Below are 19,536 nucleotides of genomic sequence, written 5' to 3'. Positions count from 1 at the left end.
AGTAATATTATTTACCTGGCAAATGCACATCCTGTTCTGCCTTTTATATAGGCAAGACTGAAAGACAGTTCAGGAAATGCATATATGACCACATGTATAAAATCAAGGTCAAAGATACAAAGAATGCACTTTATAGACATATTAGTAAACAAGGGGGAAAACATAGCTTTAGGTTTGCTATAATAGATCAGGTTAACATTTCTACCCGGGGGGTAATTACAAAGCACTGTTAAGTAAAAGGGAAAGTGTATGGCAGATGTTGACAGACGCAACCAGGACACCAGGTATTAATGATTATATATCCATTAAACCTTTTCTGCTGTTGCAATAAAGAATTAATATCAGACAAGAATTAGTGGTTTATATAGAAATGGATTAACAGGTTCTAAGTTACTAATATGCATCTTATAGTGTATGGGTTATTAAATAGTTATCAAATCTTTATAGTAATGTTATTAGTTTACATATATAAAATTACTTTTTAACAAGATTTTCCAAAATTATATTTGTTATGTATTAATACAAGGCTTTAAATATTTTTAAATTAGAGTAATGTATTGTAATATGATTATGGTAACATTATTTTTTAAGTGTATTATTTTTATGTTATTGGATTATATGAACTTGCACTTTAAATATTAGGATGAAATAATGGCGCCAGAAAGTTTTTAAATTGATGAATTCAAACTGTGTTCATTGTTCTGAAGAAGTCTGCTTATGCAGATGAAAGCGTTTAACATTATTGCACTGTGAATTAGTTCTTAGTAATGAATTGTCATTAAACATTTTGTCTTGTTTGAGTTATCGTCTCCTCGCTGCTTTTTACAACATAGCTCAGATAGTGCATTGCCGTCTCTAAGCTTGATTTTCAGGTGTTGTTTTGGATCACTCTGTGTGGATATTCTGGTACTAGTGATAGTGAAAGTGTTCACAGTACCACTGGCACGCACATACAGATGTGGATGCTGCACACGATGGATTGCTTCTAATGGCAGCAAAATTATCATTATTTATTAGCACACTTCTTTCTTTTGGAGCCCTGCTTCCCTCCTTTAGAAAGGTGGATCTTTGCCTACAACCAGGAGCCACTCTTTGTGAGATCAGACTGTCAGGCAACAGAATAGAACCTAAGCACTTATAGAAGAGGCATGTTCTTACCTGTTATACCAGGCAGGAGGTCATCTCTGTTTGCAAATGGACTACTAGCTAGTATTTATTCCTTGTGGTAATCTGTATCATGAGGAATCAGATGCACTGATGGACTTCTAGAGCTTCAGCTTTATCAAGCCAGTGTTTGACAATTTTAGGCATTTTGGAAACCTACCTATTTACTGTTTGTGATAACGTAGTGCTGCTCAGGTTCTGCTTCCTCCAGTATGGCAGTGGATGGAAAATGTACCCATAGTAAAGTGGAAAAATCATTCCTTTTTTTTTCTTATCTTTGTTTTGTTTGTTTGCTTGCTGGTAGTCTAGGTTTACAGAAGTTATTTACCATGGAGGTATGTGATGAAAAGCTTCAGAAGCAGTCATGTTAAACAGTACATTGGCATAACATACATACAATATTCAAAAGCAGTGTAACTGTCAAAACTAACAAGATATATTCATCATCTGCCCCCTATTCCCTCCCGCCCCCAGTGGTCCCACCTTTATTGCACTCAAACCCCTCCCATCTTTCCAATAGCCAACCACAGCGCTAACCCAACACTACCTCCTCCATATTCCCTCTACTATCACACCTCCTCAACTAACATGTACAAGCATACCTTTCCTTTGCTCACTGCATGCACTCTCCTTGCATATCTTACATCCTACCAAAGCTCCATCATTCCCCCACTCAACCACTACCACTGTACTACTACTCACACCACCACTCATGTCTCACCCATACTCAGCTACCCTCCCACCAGCTCAAGAACCATCCCTATGCAACCCCACATATTCTACCAACTATATTACTCAAACGTAAAGCATCCCTACAACCTAACATAGTAACCCTCCCACCATACCTATTACCCACAGAGCACAATCATAAAGTTTCCCTTATAAACAAACACATTCAAAAACTGAGAAAACTAATAATCTCATGCATATCAAAACTAGCCCTAAGTGAAGACATCCACCCCAACCCTGGCCCTACCATCTCCAATCCCAATCCTCATAATCAGACTAGAAACCACAACTTCTCCCATATTACAGCCAATAGAAAGCCAAGTGACTTCCTTCTACTAAGCCTAAATATTAGAAGTATATCCAACAAAGTCCATGAACTCCATGCCACCATAGACTTGTACTCCCCAGATATAGTCATCCTGACAGAAACCTGGCTAAAACCTCACATTACCAGTGAGCAAATACTCCCTACAGGTTATGGCATACTAAGAGTAGACCGGCTAAACAAAAAAGGAGGTGGTGTAGCTATAATATTTAAACAGCATCTAAACATCCAGATCTTAAAATCATCAGCTCCACAAATAGACAATGAAGAAATAATATATACCAACCTCAAAATTAACCAAAACAAAACCATCAACATAACTGGATGCTACTTCCCACCTGGCCAAAACATCCCTCCACTAGAAAACCTCCTCAGCTGGTCTACCCACCATCTCCCCCCAAGAAACTATCATCTTAGGTGATTTCAATATTGACTGGCAATCCTGTTCTGGCAACAATCCAACCCATCATGTACACCTTCATGGCTTCACCCAACTAGTCCAGTCACCAACAAGGATAAATAAAACTCCAGCAAGCACACTACCCTGGATTGGATACTAGTCAGTAAGAACCCCCAGTCATATATAACAGGCTGCTTATCAGATAGCCTCAGTGTTCACTCCCCAACATTCCTACTCAAAAATACCTGTACCAAGCTAAACCTGTCATCTATCGTCAATACGTAAAAATAAACTTTAACCCACTCACATTCATCTCATCCCTCAAAGAATGTAACTGACATCCTCTAAAGTACCTCGGTCTAGATGACGCCGTTGAATTTTTTAATACTACCTTCCTGAACATCCTTAATTACCATGCCCCAGTAAAATTTTCCAGAACCAAAGCACAACCCTCCCCATGGCTACAGAAAACCACTAAGTCAGAAATGAAAAACAGGGATAAAGCCTGGGAGCACAGGCGCAAAACCAAAACCCCCCTCAGCTAGACAGAAATTCCTAGAACTATGCAATAGAGTCAAAAAGCTAATAAAACAGGATAAATTCCAATACTACCAGTCTGCCCTAGACTCCTCACAACACAGCCCCAAACAATTCTGGTCCTCCATAAACTCCATCCTCCACCCAGGAAGTCAGTAACCCTCCTCCTAACATCCCTCACTCCTCAGAAAATATTGCTACCTCATTCAACACACACTTCACCCAAACCATACTATCACTAGCTAAACAGCACAACCCCCCCCTCCAACCCACACCTTCAACTAGTAATCTCCCCACTGCCTTCTCTTTTCTCCTGTACCTACCTCCAACATAAAAAACTCTTAACTAAACTTAAACCCACCAAATTAGCAGCAGACAACCTCCCAAGTGAATACCTACAAATCGCAGCTGATGCTCTGGCCTACCCAGTATCCATCTTGATTAACCGATCTCTGTCAGAAAGTTACGTTCCCACATTGTGGAAAGTCTCACATATAATTCCCCTCCACAAAGGCGGACCCTCTGCAGAACTAACCAATTACCGCCCCATAGCTATTCTCTCTCCACTCTCCAAAATACTAGAGAGATGCATACACTCTCAGGTCTCAGACTACCTCCTTACTAACAACCTCCTTTCCAGTACTCAGCATGGTTTCCGACCAAACCATAGCACCACCACTGCCTTACTCTCCTTTACTAACACTATCCTTCAGCATAAAAACAATGGCTATCTCTCCTCTGCTACTTTGCATTTGACATGGTCCCACACAAACAACTTATCTCTGTCCTCAATAACCTATCCTTCTCACAATCAGTCACCAACTGGTTTCAGAGTTACCTGTCTGACCGCCAACAATCCGTTGTATGGCAGAATGACATATCTCCCCAACTACCTGTCTCCGTAGGGGTTCCCCAAGGATCCATCCTTGGACCCCTACTTTTCTCTGTTTACACCAATAATCTAGCCTCTGCCACCAAACATGGCACACTCATCCAATACGCAGATGACTCGACCATCATCTGCTCAGCCCAGTCCCTACCCAAACTGCAAAAAGTCACACAGGAAGCCTTTTCCTCTGTTGAAACATGGTTATCCGATGCCCAAGTAATACTCAACCCAAACAAAACTAAACTACTCATCTTCCAACCCACCAAACATACTCAAAACAACTCTCACTTTAACATCACAGCAAAAGACAACACCACTATATACCCAACTGAACACACCAAATTGCTAGGAGTGGAAATAGACAATAAACTAAAATTTGACATTCACATATCCATGACCATAAAAGTCCACAAAAACTAGGAGCGTTATACAGAAATAAACAATTTCTCACCAAAGCAGCAAAGATTTCAATAGCAAATTCCCACCTTATCTCCACCCTACTTTATGCCTCTCCAGTATATACCAACCTAAGGCAATGTGATCTAAACAAGCTAGAGACCTGCTACAACAAAATCTCCAAATTCGCCACAGGGGCATCCTACCATAGTCACCACTGTCTCTCACTTGCTGAACTGGGCTGGCTTGAACTCCCTCACCTCCTTCAGTGGTATCAACTCTCACTTGCCCACAAACTAGTAAACCATCCACTAAATGTCCCATCCCTCCAGAATCTACTCCAACCCTATCGCACCACCAGACCACTAAGATCCAGCAACAAAAATCACTTGCAGATCACTAAAGCCAATAACTCTGCTGGTGAAGCACTATTCTCTTGCGCCATAGCCAAATTATGGAACTCACTCCCACCCACAATTACCTCCATACCATCATGCACCAACTTCAAAACTTTATTAAAAGCGCACCTAAAAACATGCTGGCTATGCCCTTGCAACTCCCACTCTAATATCATCCACCCCATCCAACTACTACCTTTCTTTCCACTCCACTAACTACCTTGATTATAGCAAGCTCAGATACTCATAAGCCTAGTACTTATTATACAGCAGGAACTTCTCATTGTTACATTTGTTAATGCCTGTTATGTACTTCACAGATAACGATTCTAGTTGTCTTCTGATGTACTATGTTCTTCATCTGTAAATATGTTGTAAGTAATTTCTATGTTAAATTGTTAATTGCTATGTAATCCAATGTAACTACTGTCTGTTTATTTTACTGTGGAGCTTTTCTCCCCGGGCCTCCGCTGAAAATGGACCCACGTCCAGTCGGACACTCCCAGTCAACAAATTTAAATAAATAAATAAATAAATAAATAAATAAATAAATCTACAGGCACTGTTGTACTAGACAGCATAATAGGCTATCCAGTGCCTGCCTATACTGTCAACAACAATTATAACATTTGCAATGCATTAAGAGAGCAATCATGAAGGTGATCACAAACTGTACAGTCTGTAATGTATATTTATTGCATGACTTATCCTAAGGAGTAGAAGTCTGTGTTCTGCCCAGATAACAGCTTAATCCAGTAGGAGTAAATCCCATAATAAATCCCTCTGGAATTTTTTCTCCAGTAACTCCCTAAGGAAAAAAAAACAGCAGGCATTTTTAAAAGCTTAGAAAGAAGTCATACATAAAAAAAAAATACAGGCCAAGTAATACTGTTTGATATAATAAGTCCACAGTCAGTCTTCTTTCTTTTTTAGTTTCAGTCACAAAAGACAACTGCTACTCAAATATTTCTTGCCTTTTATCTTCCTTTTAAGGTTCAGTCTGAGTACCACTTGCTTTTGGTTTTCCAGTTGGTTGTTTTTTGGAGAAGTGTCTGACATAGACATGATTTTATACCAAAGTAGTTACTAGATCATCTGACACTCTCAGATGGCTGTAGCAAGGTTAAATTATTTGATTTTTGCCACAATTAAATGAAATGACTGTTGGGCACAGATCCACTATGAGACACTGAAACAGAACTCCATGAAAACAGTCAAATAAGCAAACTTTTGAAAGTGTACCCACTGATGAGTAAAATCAGTAAAAAAGCCCCCTGCAATCCCCACCTGGGGGACTTCCTCCTTTCACTCCCTTACTTTTATATACTAAATTCATGGATTTACAGTATTGAAGAAACAAAAATGCATTTAATGCTAATAAAACATGGCTTGTACAAATCTGATCTTGCAGTAGAGTCAATCTGTATGTAAAAACATTCTGTGAGCTGAAGCTTTGATGAGTTTGACCCATGAGATATATATATATATATAGATATATATCTATATATATATATATATATAGATATATATCTATATATATAAAATTAGTAAGAGGTAAATGACAGTTTTCATGCTGTTCTTTGGTCTAGTGCTGTGTTGCCTATCAATTAGTATGTCACATTTAATGAGATATGTTCAAGCCTGCTTTTATATCCAATTTTCTAAAATATTTGCAATGGGATCAATGTTTGCTATAGGTCTAAAGTCCTCAATTGTCTTAAAGTTGGTTATTTACTTAGGGGGGAGTTTACTGGACATTTGTGTGATTACAGGACATTTTAGTGGTAAATAAGTTAAATGTATGGACTAGTGGTCTGCAAAGTACATCTCCCATTTTTTTTAGATATACGTGTGAATGATGTATGATTGTAACAGTTTAAGGAGCTTTTTAACTTCTTTCTTCTCAGTGATGGTCCTGCTATAAAAGAGGGTAATTTAACAATTGATTTGATGGTGCCTTAGTTGTGGAGGAATTAGTAGTGGAGAAGGAAAATTAGATTGGCTGTGGTGGTTTTGAGGCATCAAGTCTGATGGCATTAGGGGGTCAGAGTTGTTAGTGTGATACATTTATTTTTGTTTGAGAGAATTTTATTGATGGCTACTATTTTGACTGTGTTACAAAATTGTTTTGGCTTGACTACAGAGAGACTGTTGTGTTTTTCCACAGTAATTAACTTTTGCTATGTTTGTCTTGATTCCTGTGTGGTGTCATGGGTTTTTAAAGATGGCATGTTGTTGGTTATTGCTAGGATCTAATTTCATTATCTTTCAGGCATTATCACATTCTTTTAAAAATTTGGAGAATTCAGGGTTAAACCCTAAAGGAATGGATTACCCATTAGGGCTTCCTAGACAGAAAGTAATAGACCATAGGTCCCTGGTCTAGTCCAGGGGTGCCTGCCTCCTGCAGATGCTGAACAAATTGGCTAGTTGGGTGTAGGAAGTGGAGCCATTGGGCAGGGCCCTACAGTGGTTGGGATGGAAGAGAATAAAAAAATGTCTTTCATGTAGCTCAATTCTGAAGTTGGGTCGGTCATACTGACATTGTGAGTAGAAGTATTTTTGATGAGGGAATCTTTCTAGTGACTGTAAATGTCAACTTTCTTGGAGGAATTTGTATGATTTTTAGTTACTTTTGATATATTGCCAACTTGGTGCAGATATATTCTGGACATTTATTACATTCCCAACCCTGACCAGAACTCATGTACTGCACATATCTCACAGAAGCTGACCTTATAGCATGCAGGAGGCAAAAATGCATTAACAGTCATTTAGGCTCTTGCATGTTTTACTATTACAAGGCTATATCTCTGAAACAGGTTGATGTTTTCTAGTAAGATTTTTTGAACAGCATGTCTGGATAGTCAGTTATAAGCTGCACTTCTGTTGGACTTTTTAGTATAAGTAGGATAGCAGAACTGTCCTGGTAAGAAAAGCACATATGCATAGGTTTGTTGTGACCTAAATGTTATGCACATTTTCAGATTTTAATGAATGAAAAAACACTGCAAGTATGTTGGGCATCAGTAACGATAAAGTGATAATTCTGAGATTCAAAACATGGGTTATGTCATTTCTTTCTCAGGATACTACAAATCAGTGATTTTATTTTTTTATACACAACTTCCCCACCATAAGCTCCTTCTGATGGGGTACAACTCAGTTGTTTGTGAAAAAGCCACATAAACCTTTTACAAGTCAATAACTGTAATATTTTTTCCAATGGTGAAGTATGTCAGCTTTCACACATACTCTCCAGCAAACTAGCCACTTTGTTTATGTACACCTTTATATCTATCTGTAATGAAGAGAAAGAGATGTTGCCCAGTGTAGTGTATTTCAGTTTCTTTCGCACAAGCAATCCAGATCCATGATCATTTAACTATGGTCAGATTACTGTAGCTCATCTGCTTTTATACACAAGCTACCACTCAGTGTAACCAGCATTTGACTGAGTACACCTTTGATGTTTTACTGAAGACAAGAAAAATGTTGTCTATAGTGATTTATTTCATCTTATTTACTAGACACATGCATATCATAACAGTCCAGCTCCTTGATCAATTGGAATAAAGTGACTGTAGTATTTGTTCAACTACTCAAACATGCAGATTAACCCCTTATCCTTCAATTTTCAATTAGCACCTTCGTGTAGGTTCATCTTTAACATTGTATGAGTATCTGTATTTAGTATCTTGAGCATATTAAAAATGATTTCCTGTTCATTGCTGTGTTTCTAGGCTACATCTTGCTTTTTCAGTTTTCTTGGAGACATATCAGTTTCAGACATATTGGGTAGTTTGCAATATACAGTGTCATTTCTAGAAATTTCTGTAATGTTCACTTATCTTCTAGTATGGTGTTTATTCAACTACTTTGATAACTTTCTGAATCAGGTTTCAGTCTCTCTGATATTACAGTATAACATGTGTAGTTCATGAGTTCCACTTTACATATGCCATTATTTAGCCCAGAAATCATGCTGTCTTAATTGAGTAAGCAGTCTTATCAGCCTCTTGTCGTGTACTTCTATCTTACCCCCCACACTAATATATTGTCATTTATGCTTTTACCTTCCAAGCCTTTATTTACCTGTATAACAACTCTTAGAAATGTATCTGATGCTGATGATATACCAAAACAGAAACCTAAGGAATGTATTCCTTTCAAATATTAAATATATATGTTTTGGAACTTGCTATATCTGTTACAAGCTCTTAACAGAAATATTTTTTACCAAATCTAATGCTGTATTAGTAATATGAAAATAATTCCTGATATAAATACCTTCCAGGACATCAGTGAGTTAGTATGTTCAGTTCAGTTCAGTTTGGGAGAGTAAATAAAGCCTCATTATATGCCATATGTACCCAGTATATGTTTGAGATGTATGTATTTAAGAAAAGTGAAAGAGCAAGACATAGCCAGTGAATGGTACTATGAACAAGAAATAATTTCTCCATGTTGCATAGCAGTGGGGTTAAAAGTAAACTGCATTAGTGCTGAATGTTGCTTTCAATGAGTTTGCTTCATGTAATCAGCCATCCCTGAAGGAATGTTTAATCTATTAATAGACTTTCATTCCTGAACTTCTTACTAAGTGCTGTTGTTTTGTCTTCTCCTCTCACAAAAAGTGAAACAAATGTGAAATACCTTTAAGACTTTTCTCCTTTGACATGCAGGCCATATTTTAAGGCATTTTTTTTTACCAGTTTACTCAATGAAGAAAAACCTTTGCTCGAGATGATTGTCAGTGTTGAAATGACACCCCGACCCCATGTGCAAAATGGGAAAAGGGGTTGAGGATGGATGGATGGACTCACAATGAAGAATAAATTGAATTTCCAGTGTTCTGATACTGCAGTTCTCATTTTCTATTAAGACTTCTACTTCTGTATTTCAAAACACAAAATATCTGGAAAGCTAATATGTATTTTCATGTCTGCAAATATATTTCTTCAGCTGTGGCAGTTCTTTACCCACTGTTATACTATGTAGTATCTGAACTAATATACCATGCGGTGCCTGGTTGGCCAGTAAATAAGACCAAGGGAATCTATATGTAGTCTGTCCTTATTGATGTGTATAACCAAATGGAGACTTCAGAGGATTGGCACACCACATTACATGTAAATCACTGTAGCTGGTTTATTAGCATTAAAACTTGTCTTTTCAGCTTTTCCCGGTTAGGGGTCGCCACAGCGGAACTCAGGTCTGTTAATGATTGGCAGTAGATTTTTATGGTGCTGAGTTGCCAGCCTGATGCCCTACCTTCAGCGAAGACACACCCATTCACGCATGTCTTTTGGAGGCCAGTCAACCACAGGGAGGACATGCAGACTCCACACAGAAGGCACTCCAGTCGAGAATAGAACAGGAGAACCTCTTCCTGTGAGGCAACAATGCTACCACTGTACCACCGCAGCTATTTATTAGCAATAAAACTATAATACCCCATATACAGCAGACAGCTAGGCCTCTTGGTGACCATTGTATTAAAGGGCTTAACAGTATGGTGGAGGCTAGTGGGACCATTTTTCTTATGTTGTAATCTGTTTTTACATTTCTAGGTATTTATTTTATTTCATACTACTTTGCTTTCAGCACCTGATAATTTGCCCAAATTCCTGCACTCAAGTGACCAGCCTGCAGAAGAGAAGAAAGTAGGCAGAAATTCAGAAGGCAACATAAAGGTGTCGACTGAGAGACAAGAGAATAGAAGCACCCAGGTCAGCATATCAAACAAGACCACTGGCAAGCAGCAGAGACTGAAGAAAAAAGCAAAAATGCAGCAGTTGCAGTACACACCAAGTGAGTGCTTGCCTGCAATACAACTGAAGGTTAAAATGTGTGCTGAAAAGTTTTAGTACTGAGGTAGAGAAACATCTAGACTTTTTTTGCAAAATGTAAACATGGCAGAGTTTATTACATTACAGTCAGACTTATAGGCATATTTTGTTCTATACTGCAGGCAAAAGGGCAGGACTGTTTGGGTGCCAGTGAATCCATGTGGACATAAATGGAGCATCAAAATAAAAAAAAAAATCTAAACACAATATGAGGGAAAAGGAGAAAAAAGTGTGAGAGTGAGACATATGCTTGACTACATTGATAAATAAAATATTTTCATGTGTGACATGTAAGTTTTGGTTTGCCAGAAAAAAATCTCTTTGATGATGTATATTTGTTTGCTAAGACGATCAAGTAACTAAAAATACCTGAAATTATCAAGTAATAAATATTGTAAAAGACTCAATTTCTATTTTTTTTTTTTATGAACTTTAGATCCCAAACATTTTCCCATCAAAAAACACCCGCCTAAGCCCCCATCTAAAAAGAAGAAGAAAGAAAAGAAGGAAAATAAAAGTGAAAGTGGCAAAAATCTGCCATCATCATTAAAAAGGGAGAAAGAAGGCAAACGGCAGTATACTCCGTTAGAAAATGAAGGCAGAGCTGTGCCAAGACTACATAAGAAAAAGAGAGTAGAAGAGCTTGGGAGCAGTGCACGTGAGTATTAAGAGAAATGCTCTTTCTTAATTTGAAACGTGTTGGCATGTGAAAATCAGGGGTAAGAAAATGGTCCAAGTAATCTGTGGCATAATAATAAGATCCCCAGCTATGGGCAATGCTCCAGTCATAAGCTTTCTTTAGTGTTGTGACTTTAACAGTCTAATCAAAACAATATGTGGCGCTCCTGAAAGGATATTATCCTGAGAAACTTGCTAATCTAATAATTTATTCTTTCATGATGGTATGCATGGTACAGCTGTGTGCCACAAAGTCTAGATTTCACATGCAGTTTTACCAGACTTTACTTGTTTCTTAAATTCTCATCTGTACTTTCAAGCTACTGTGTCCCTTAAGTTCATAGGTGTATACTAGGCTAGTGACCAGTGGAACCTTTTGAAGCCTAGCCATACATCCCAAATCTCTGACAAGTTCTGGTACCCTTGGTAAGTATAAGCAGGGGCTTGGGAGATGAAACATTTTCAAGCGGGGTCCTGGAAGATGAACAATTTACTGGCTGCCTGCGTCCATTAGAGACATAGGTGCTAAACAAGAGATACATTTCCTGTACCCCATCCAGTTGTCCAAGTTGTACTTGAATTGGGTTAGGGAGGAACTCTGCTTCACATGGATGGGGAGCCTGTTCCAGAGAAAGGGGTAGTCTCTAGGATATCTAGGATACATACCTCCCTATCCAGCAGGTCTTATTTATATCACAGGCAAGGTTTAAGTCTTTAGAATGGTTAATTTTGGTGCTATTTGTTTTGAAGATATGCAAGAGGTCTATCAGGGTGGGATTCTGACAATGCTTTATATGTCAGGCATAGATCTTCCCTCAGCAGCCTGTAGGAGACAGAATACAGGGTTAGAGCTTTGAGGCAGTCTGCATAGGACATGTTACTTATGCCCTGCATTCTTTTAGCAAGGTACCTCTAGGGTCATTCCAAATGTTGGAATGTTGGATGAGCCTGTTTAGTTATATACCAAAGAGGACATTGTACTCAATGATAGGTCTGATGAATGCTGAAGGCAGTGGAACAATGACTTCCTTGGACATAGATGCCATACTTTTGTTTATAAGTTGCAAAACATAAAATGATTTCTTCACTGCTGCAGACACAGGATGATCAAAAGCTAGATTACTGTATGTGTCCCCAAGTCCATGACCACTGGGTCCACTCTTAGGGGTGCATTGTCAATATGATTCTTACCAGGGATGGATGATTTCCCAAAGGATACAGTTATGCATTTCTTGGCATTTAGTTTTAGTCCATGGCTCTGACACAAAGTTATTTTTCTGTGTCAACCTTTCCTGGAGAATATTAGTGTCAGTGGGGCATTCTATGAATGCTCCTAATTTGCAATTGTCTGCAAATTTGGTCAGCCAGAGGCCCTTGACTTCAGAGAAGTAAATGCCAAAAATGAGTGGTTCCAGAACTGATCCCTGAAGGACTTTTCTTGTGACTGGCCTCTTTGTAGAGGTGAACTCCCCAATTCTAAATTCTAGGGCCCTGTCTGTGAGCCAGCTGGCTATCCACTGGGTGACAAAAGGGTTTATACCTAACTTCTTGAGTTTGTCAAAAATGCCCCAGTGGACTACTGTGTCAAATGCCATAGTCAGGTCAAAGAAGCCCATCAGGTTGAATAAACATGACCTGCTCTTGACAAAACCAAATTGGGTTGGGTCCATTGTCTGCTGGTTTCATATGTCATTAATGATCATTTCCATGATAATCTTTTCCGTGGCTTTACATATGAGACTACCAAGACTTATGGGTCTGTAAATGGCCTACCTTTGTGCAGCAGGATGACTTTTGCTGTTCTCCATTCATTTGTCATGAAGCCTTTTCAGAAGCCACAGTTAAATAATGATTCCAGAGGGCCTGCTAGGTCATGTTTCATGCTATTTAGAAAGCATATTGAGATATTGTCTGGGTCCCTTGATGCAGTGTTCTTGGCCTTAGAAAGAGCATTGGGGACCTGTTCCCTGATGATGTAAGGGGAAGTTATATTTGATGGTATTTCCTGAGAGGAGGTTGAGGGGGAGAGAGGGGTAAAGTTAGAGCTGAATTTGATTGCCAGTAGGTTTTCTATATCTTCTGGCTCGGTCTAGGTGGCTCCATTAACAATGAGCTCTTCACACAATTGTGTAATGTATTTTGGTTATCCTTGGCCTGAGAGGCCAAATTTAACTCAAATATGGCTGTAATAGACTTTATTTTTCCTCTGTGTTGTTTTTCAGTTTGATGAGAGTGCTTTTATCCCTCTGGGTGCTACACCTCCTAATATTTGCCATGATTTTCTTCCTTCTGTTATAGAGCCTAATTATGTTGTGATTCCACCAGGGTGGCTTGTTTTTTGTTAGTTCTGTACTTATTCTTGGTGGATACTACTAACTCTATGCAGCTATTATCAACATGCTTATGTAGGGTTTCTGTGAATAGTTTTGTGTAGACAGCAGTGTTCTCAGGGTTTATGTGGGTTTGAAATTTTGCCACGTTATCACTTAATAGTAGGAAATTAGCCTTAAAGTATATTATGAACAATCTAGGGTTAGCTGAGGTCCCAGATTCTATTTTTACTTCAAAGGAGGCTGTTTTGTGGTCTGACCTTACAAGAGAAAATATTACACTAGGAGGATGTGCAGCCGTCTCCCATAATCATAAGGACCAGATCCAGTATGTTTGTGCCTCTGGTCAGCATATTGACAATCTGATCCAGTGAGTTTGTGTTTACAAAATCCAGGAATTTGTGCATGAATGTTTGATGTCGTATATGATTCCCAGTTAATAGTGGGGTAATTAAAATCACCCATGAATATGATATTGGGTTGGATGGTGAGTGTTTCGAGTAAGCTTAAATATATGCTATGGGCTTCCTCGAGCTCCCTCATTCTCCAGAAGTATTGCAGGGTCAGTTAAACCAGGGTACTATTCATGTGGTTCCACAGAGTGAGAGGGATCTAGGGTTATATTCCAGAATGTTTCTGGTCCCCAGGAAAGAGGGTTCTTGGAGACCTGTCCTGGATCTTTCCTTTCTTAACACTTTTCACATAGTGCCATCCTTAAAAAATATTTCACCTGCCTTTTTTTAGTTTCTCTGGACCTAAAGGACACCTACCTTCATATTCCTATTTGCCCTCTATTCAGGAAATTTTTGTGTTTCTCTGTTTCTTCCTCCCAGTTTCAGTTCTCTGCTTTGCCCTTTGGACTCTCAGTGACATCAAAGATATTCACCAAATGCCTAGTTCCAGTGGTTGCTCATTGCAGGCTTCTGGGCATTTAGATTTTTCCCTGTCTGGACATCCTCTTGCTTCAGGCTCCATCCCAAACTAAGATAGTGCAGGATCTTCATTTTACCCAGCTTCTATTGCACAGCCTGAAGTTCAATGGTCAACTTTCAGAAGTCAATACTGAGTCCATCTCAGGACCACATCTTTCTAGGCTGCAGGATCCAAATTGTTCCCATGCTAGCTTCTCTTTCTGCCACCAAGGTTCTGTCTCTCATTAATTATTTTCTTTCCATACTTCCTATGCCCTGTCTTCTGGTCAGGGAGTTTCTAAGGGCTCTGGAGTTCATGGCTTTTACCATTCACATGCTTCCCCGGGCCAGGCTTCATATGAGAAATTTCAGTGTTATCTCAGATCAGTGTGGCTTCAGCACTGCCACCCTCTAGACTATCTAGTTACCCTGCTCCCTTGTTTCAAACTGTAACTTTGCTGGTGGATTCAACAGATATTTCTCAATCCATGTGTTCCTTTCTAGACTCCTCAACTGCCTCAGAGATGAGGTGGAGAGCCACTTCAGGCATCCTGAAGGTTCAGGGCCTTTGGTCCCCTCAGCAGAGGGTAGATCACATCAACGTCAAGGAAATGAGGGCTCTCATTCTGTCTGTAAAAGTTTTCCTCTCCCTCTGGGAGGCAGGTCCCTTGAAGATTTATACATACAATACCACAGTCATGTGGTACATCAACAAGCAAAGGGGGGGGGGGGCAGAAGGTCTCATCCTCTTTGCAGACTAGCTCTTCAAGCCTGGGAAGTAGCCATAAATCTGCAGGTAACCCTCATGTAGTCTGCATACCTTCAGAGTGCAGTCTTGTGGCATATTTCCTCAGCAGATCCAGGATACAGCCTTACGAATGGATGCTTCACAGAGATGTGTTTCTAGGGATTCAGTGTTGCAGCAAAAAACGTAACAAGACAAAAAAAAGAGTTGCGAAGCTGATGACTGCTCAGGAGGTAATTTATTACATTTCAACGAACAGACAATACAATATATTGTATTGTCTGTTCGTTGGAAATAAATCACCTTTTTTACCTGAGCAGTATCCAGCTTTCTAGGGATTCACTTCTAAAATTTGAAATCCCTAAATCTTGAGTTTCAGAACATCGAGTTCAGAATCTCAGGCTCTTGGAATCTTGAAATTGTGAACCCTCCCCTGAAACAGCACTAAACACATAAAAATCAAGTGTATGCAGGGGGACAAGGCCCCCTGCACCCCCACCCCACCCCCGCAACTTAAATATACCAACTCCGAGATCGCACTACAGCGAGGACAAGGGAAATCTCCCAGTCCACGCTGTATGCCGATCTCCATTCAGGATTTCGAAGTTTTAAAACTTCGAAAATATGATCTTCGATCATATGAGATTCTAAGTTTTGGACTTCGAAATTCTGAACATAACCCGTTTATAGACATAGTTCATTGGTGGAATGTTCCTCAAGTGGACCTCTTTGCCTCCCCTCTGAACAGGCAACTTCAGTTCTATTCAGGAGTCCCAAGTCCTTTGGCTTGGAAAGTGGACACCATGTCTTTCTCTTGGAATAGAATGTTCCTTTATGCCTTTCTTCCCCTTCCTCTTCTTCTGAAGGTCCTTCACAAGGTCAAGAAGGACACTTCAGAAATCATGTTGGTGACTCCCTTTTGCCCCAGACTCCACTCATTCCCCTTCTTATTCCATCTGGTCCGGGGCACTCATCACAAGTAACCTCACTGTATAGACCTTCTCACACGGGACAAAGGATCTCTCCTCCACCCTCACTTGTCCAGTCTTCAACTGACACTTTGGGTGATAGGGATTTGATTCCTTTCCAACACCAGTTTTTTAAGGATGTGCTTGGGGGTGTGCAGGAGGCCAGGAAATCCAATAAAAGAAAACTGTATATGCTCAAGTGGAAGAGATTTTCTGTCTGGTGTCTTCAACATCATCATGATCCCTTTTCAATGGGGGGTCCCCTTAGTTCTTTCCTACCTGCATGAACTGCTAGCTCATTTGTCAGCAATTTCTGCCTATCTGCCACTGAACCCTCCTTTGGCCTCTAGATTAGAAGTCAAGGAATTTCTAAAAGGCACCCTTTATATCAGACCCCTAAGAAAAACTATTCCTCCTTCTTGGGATCTTAATTTTGTCCTTTAAAATCTGACTCGGGCTCTTTTTGAACCAGCTGCCACTTCTTCTTTGCAACATTGCACCTGAAAGACTGTTTTATTGATTGCTTTAACCTCCATCAGAAGAATTTCTGAACTCCAGGCCTGGATGGTGGTCCCTCCTTTTTTGTTTTTTCATAGAGACAAGGTGTCTCTCTGTACACATCCTTCTTTTTTTCCCCCAAGGTGGTTAATGAGCTGTCTCTTAATCAGTCTATCCAGCTTTCTTCCTGTTTCCCTTTTCCCCAGTCTGCTAATGAGAAGGTTCTTCATACCTTGTATTTGCATAGACAGCTCAGATATTATTTAGACAAAACAAAAGCCTTTTGTAAATCTGATCAACTTTTTCTTTCTTTTCATACCAGGACATTGGGTTTGGCAGTCTCTAAGCAAACCATCTCCACCTGGAATTCCAAGGTCATTTCTTGTTGTTATACTTTTCGTGGCAAACACTTGTTTGCTTCTACTTGGGCTCATTCTACTAGGGCAGTGGCTTCCTTGGGAGCTTTCTTCAAGGGTTTGGACACCAACTCCATTCTTGAAGCTGCTAATTGGTTTTCTGTTCACACATTCACTAAGCATTACAAATTTGATGTCATTTCCAGAGCCAGGGTAGATTTTGCCAAGGCTGTCCTGCATGGTTTGTGTGTGTGTGTGTGGGGGGGGGGTCCTCCTTACCTTACTCCTCCCAACCTTCTCAGTAGCTTTTGTACTCTACCAGAAGTGATGGATACAGCAACAGTGATATGGAAGGACATACTAGAGTTTTGTAAAAGCTTACCATTACAGTAGATGTCTTTTTCACTGTTGCAGTATTCACTGCCTTCTTCCTACCCCTTTTCTTTTTCTCTTCTAATATGGGTGGTATTTTTTTTCTGGCCGAGTGGTTCTTCTCCTTCTTGAGTTCCTATTTCTGGATGTACATGTTCTCCTTTCCACTGAGGGGTCCTAGTTCTCCAGGAGAACTTCAGCTCTGGATTGAAAGAGTAAATGTATCACCTTTATGCCCTATGCTTGCACTGGGAGCATATGTCTGACATACGATGCTCCTTTGATATACTGGCTGGATGTTGGGCTGCCCTTGGCTGCAGATCCCAGAGGTGATGAATACTGCAACAGTAAAAAAAACGGATGGTTAGCTCTGAAAATCTTGCAACTCACTTGTGCAAGTGTTCACTTACGCTACCCATAATGTCATAAAAGCCAATTGCCGAACAGTCACATAACCAAAAGAGGGAATTAAGGAAAGTCGACAGCTCAGGAATGTTGACTTTACCAAAACTACCTACACTTCTGGTTATGTGCTGTGAACATTTTGCAGGGAGGCAAGCACCCTGCACCCCCCACACCTTCTTCTGCTTATATATACAAACTCCAAGATTGCACAACAGTGAAGGAAAGGGTGATTTCCATTCAAAATGACGAATCCACAAGAGTGAATGCACACTAGCATTCATCCTTGTGGATTCAAACATTTAAAAATCAATGTTATGACACCTTAGAAGAGTGCCTTCAGATCTTTCAATGTTGTATAACTGTTTTATGATATTTTGATGGTAAACCAAAAAGGACATCTACTGTTATGATAAAATTTTGGACAACTGTACTTTATCATTGTTGGTACTTAGGATCCTTGGTTTTTATTTTGTTTTTATTTCACATTTTTTACTGGTATAGTATACTGATTATTCATCTCTCCTGTCCAATTTCCCATCTTTCCTAGTGTAAATCTCGACCTGGAAAAGCTAGACCTCCCTGAGATTGGGCTCAAGAAGGATCTGAGAGATTGAATATGTGGCTTCTAAGGTGGACTGTCATGAAGCCAACTGTAGTTATTGATTATCCTGATTCTTTGGCTAGGACAATGGCCTCAAAAATATGCCTGCACAGGATGGAATTACTGACACTGCTATCCTTCAAAGAAGAACTAAGGAACAACATATTGGATGCTCATTTTTTTGGGGAATGCCCATGCCTTGGCCTCCAAATATCTGGTTGATAACCTCTTTAAGAGGAAGCAGGATGTCAGAAGAATTGAGGACCTTTATGACCCCACCCCTTTTTTCCTATTCTATACCCATCCAACTCCAACAGAGGAAGAAGCCTCCTTTGAAACTGAAGAAGGCTGTCTGGTGCCACTGTATCCTATGTTAGCTACATCTCCCAAGTGTCCCAAGAAGATGACAGTACAGAAGTTCTAAATGTATTTTGGGACTGTCCTTGGTAGACAGAGAGCGAGAGAGAGAGAGAGAGAGAGAGAGAGAGAGAGAGAGAGAGAGAGAGAGAGAGAGAGAGAGAGCGAGAGAGAGCGAGCGAGAGAGAGAGAGAGAGCGAGAGAGAGAGAGAGAGAGAGCGAGAGAGAGAGAGAGAGAGAGAGAGAGAGTGAGAGAGAGAGAGAGAGAGAGAGAGAGAGAGAGAGAGAGAGAGATGCTCTTGGGACAGGTTCAGGCTCTGCTGCCCCTTTTGGCAGCAGGCCCAAGCTCTGTTGTCAAAAGGGGCTGTCACACATGTGAAGCCGGTGGCGGGTCTGTCTCAATATTTTTCTATTCCCAGAGAAGGCACATTCTGGAACTCATTGACTTCCAAAGTCTGCTGCACTTAGCTCTAAGTAGTGTCACTTCAACGTGTCATGCCTGTACTGCCACAAACCACATAGATGGTGTCACTGGACATGATAGGTACATTTTGGCATATTAACTTCTGGGGTCCACACAGAAGGTCATCTTGTTTACTGTGGGTGGATGTCACTTTCAGTATAG

At 39.9% G+C, this 19,536-nt stretch overlaps 1 protein-coding gene across 2 annotated transcripts in view; it reads left to right on the top strand.

Moving 5' to 3' along the window:
- The window catches only part of LOC122815449 (zinc finger protein 252-like), a 304,744-nt gene that overhangs the window by 243,787 nt on the left and 41,421 nt on the right, over positions 1–19,536 (top strand). For both annotated transcript variants that reach the window (XM_044087954.1, XM_044087952.1), the window contains 2 exons: positions 10,446–10,652; positions 11,127–11,348. In XM_044087954.1, the coding sequence (XP_043943889.1) occupies positions 10,446–10,652; positions 11,127–11,348 (429 nt within the window). The remainder of the gene's footprint in view (positions 1–10,445; positions 10,653–11,126; positions 11,349–19,536) is intronic.

This window comes from Protopterus annectens, chromosome 11.part0 (assembly GCF_019279795.1).
Source record: "Protopterus annectens isolate FY-2018-M chromosome 11.part0, PAN1.0, whole genome shotgun sequence".
Taxonomy (NCBI): Eukaryota; Metazoa; Chordata; order Ceratodontiformes; family Protopteridae; genus Protopterus; species Protopterus annectens.
Note: the sequence above shows the minus strand (reverse complement) of the source record. Positions and strands in the feature narration are given on the sequence as shown.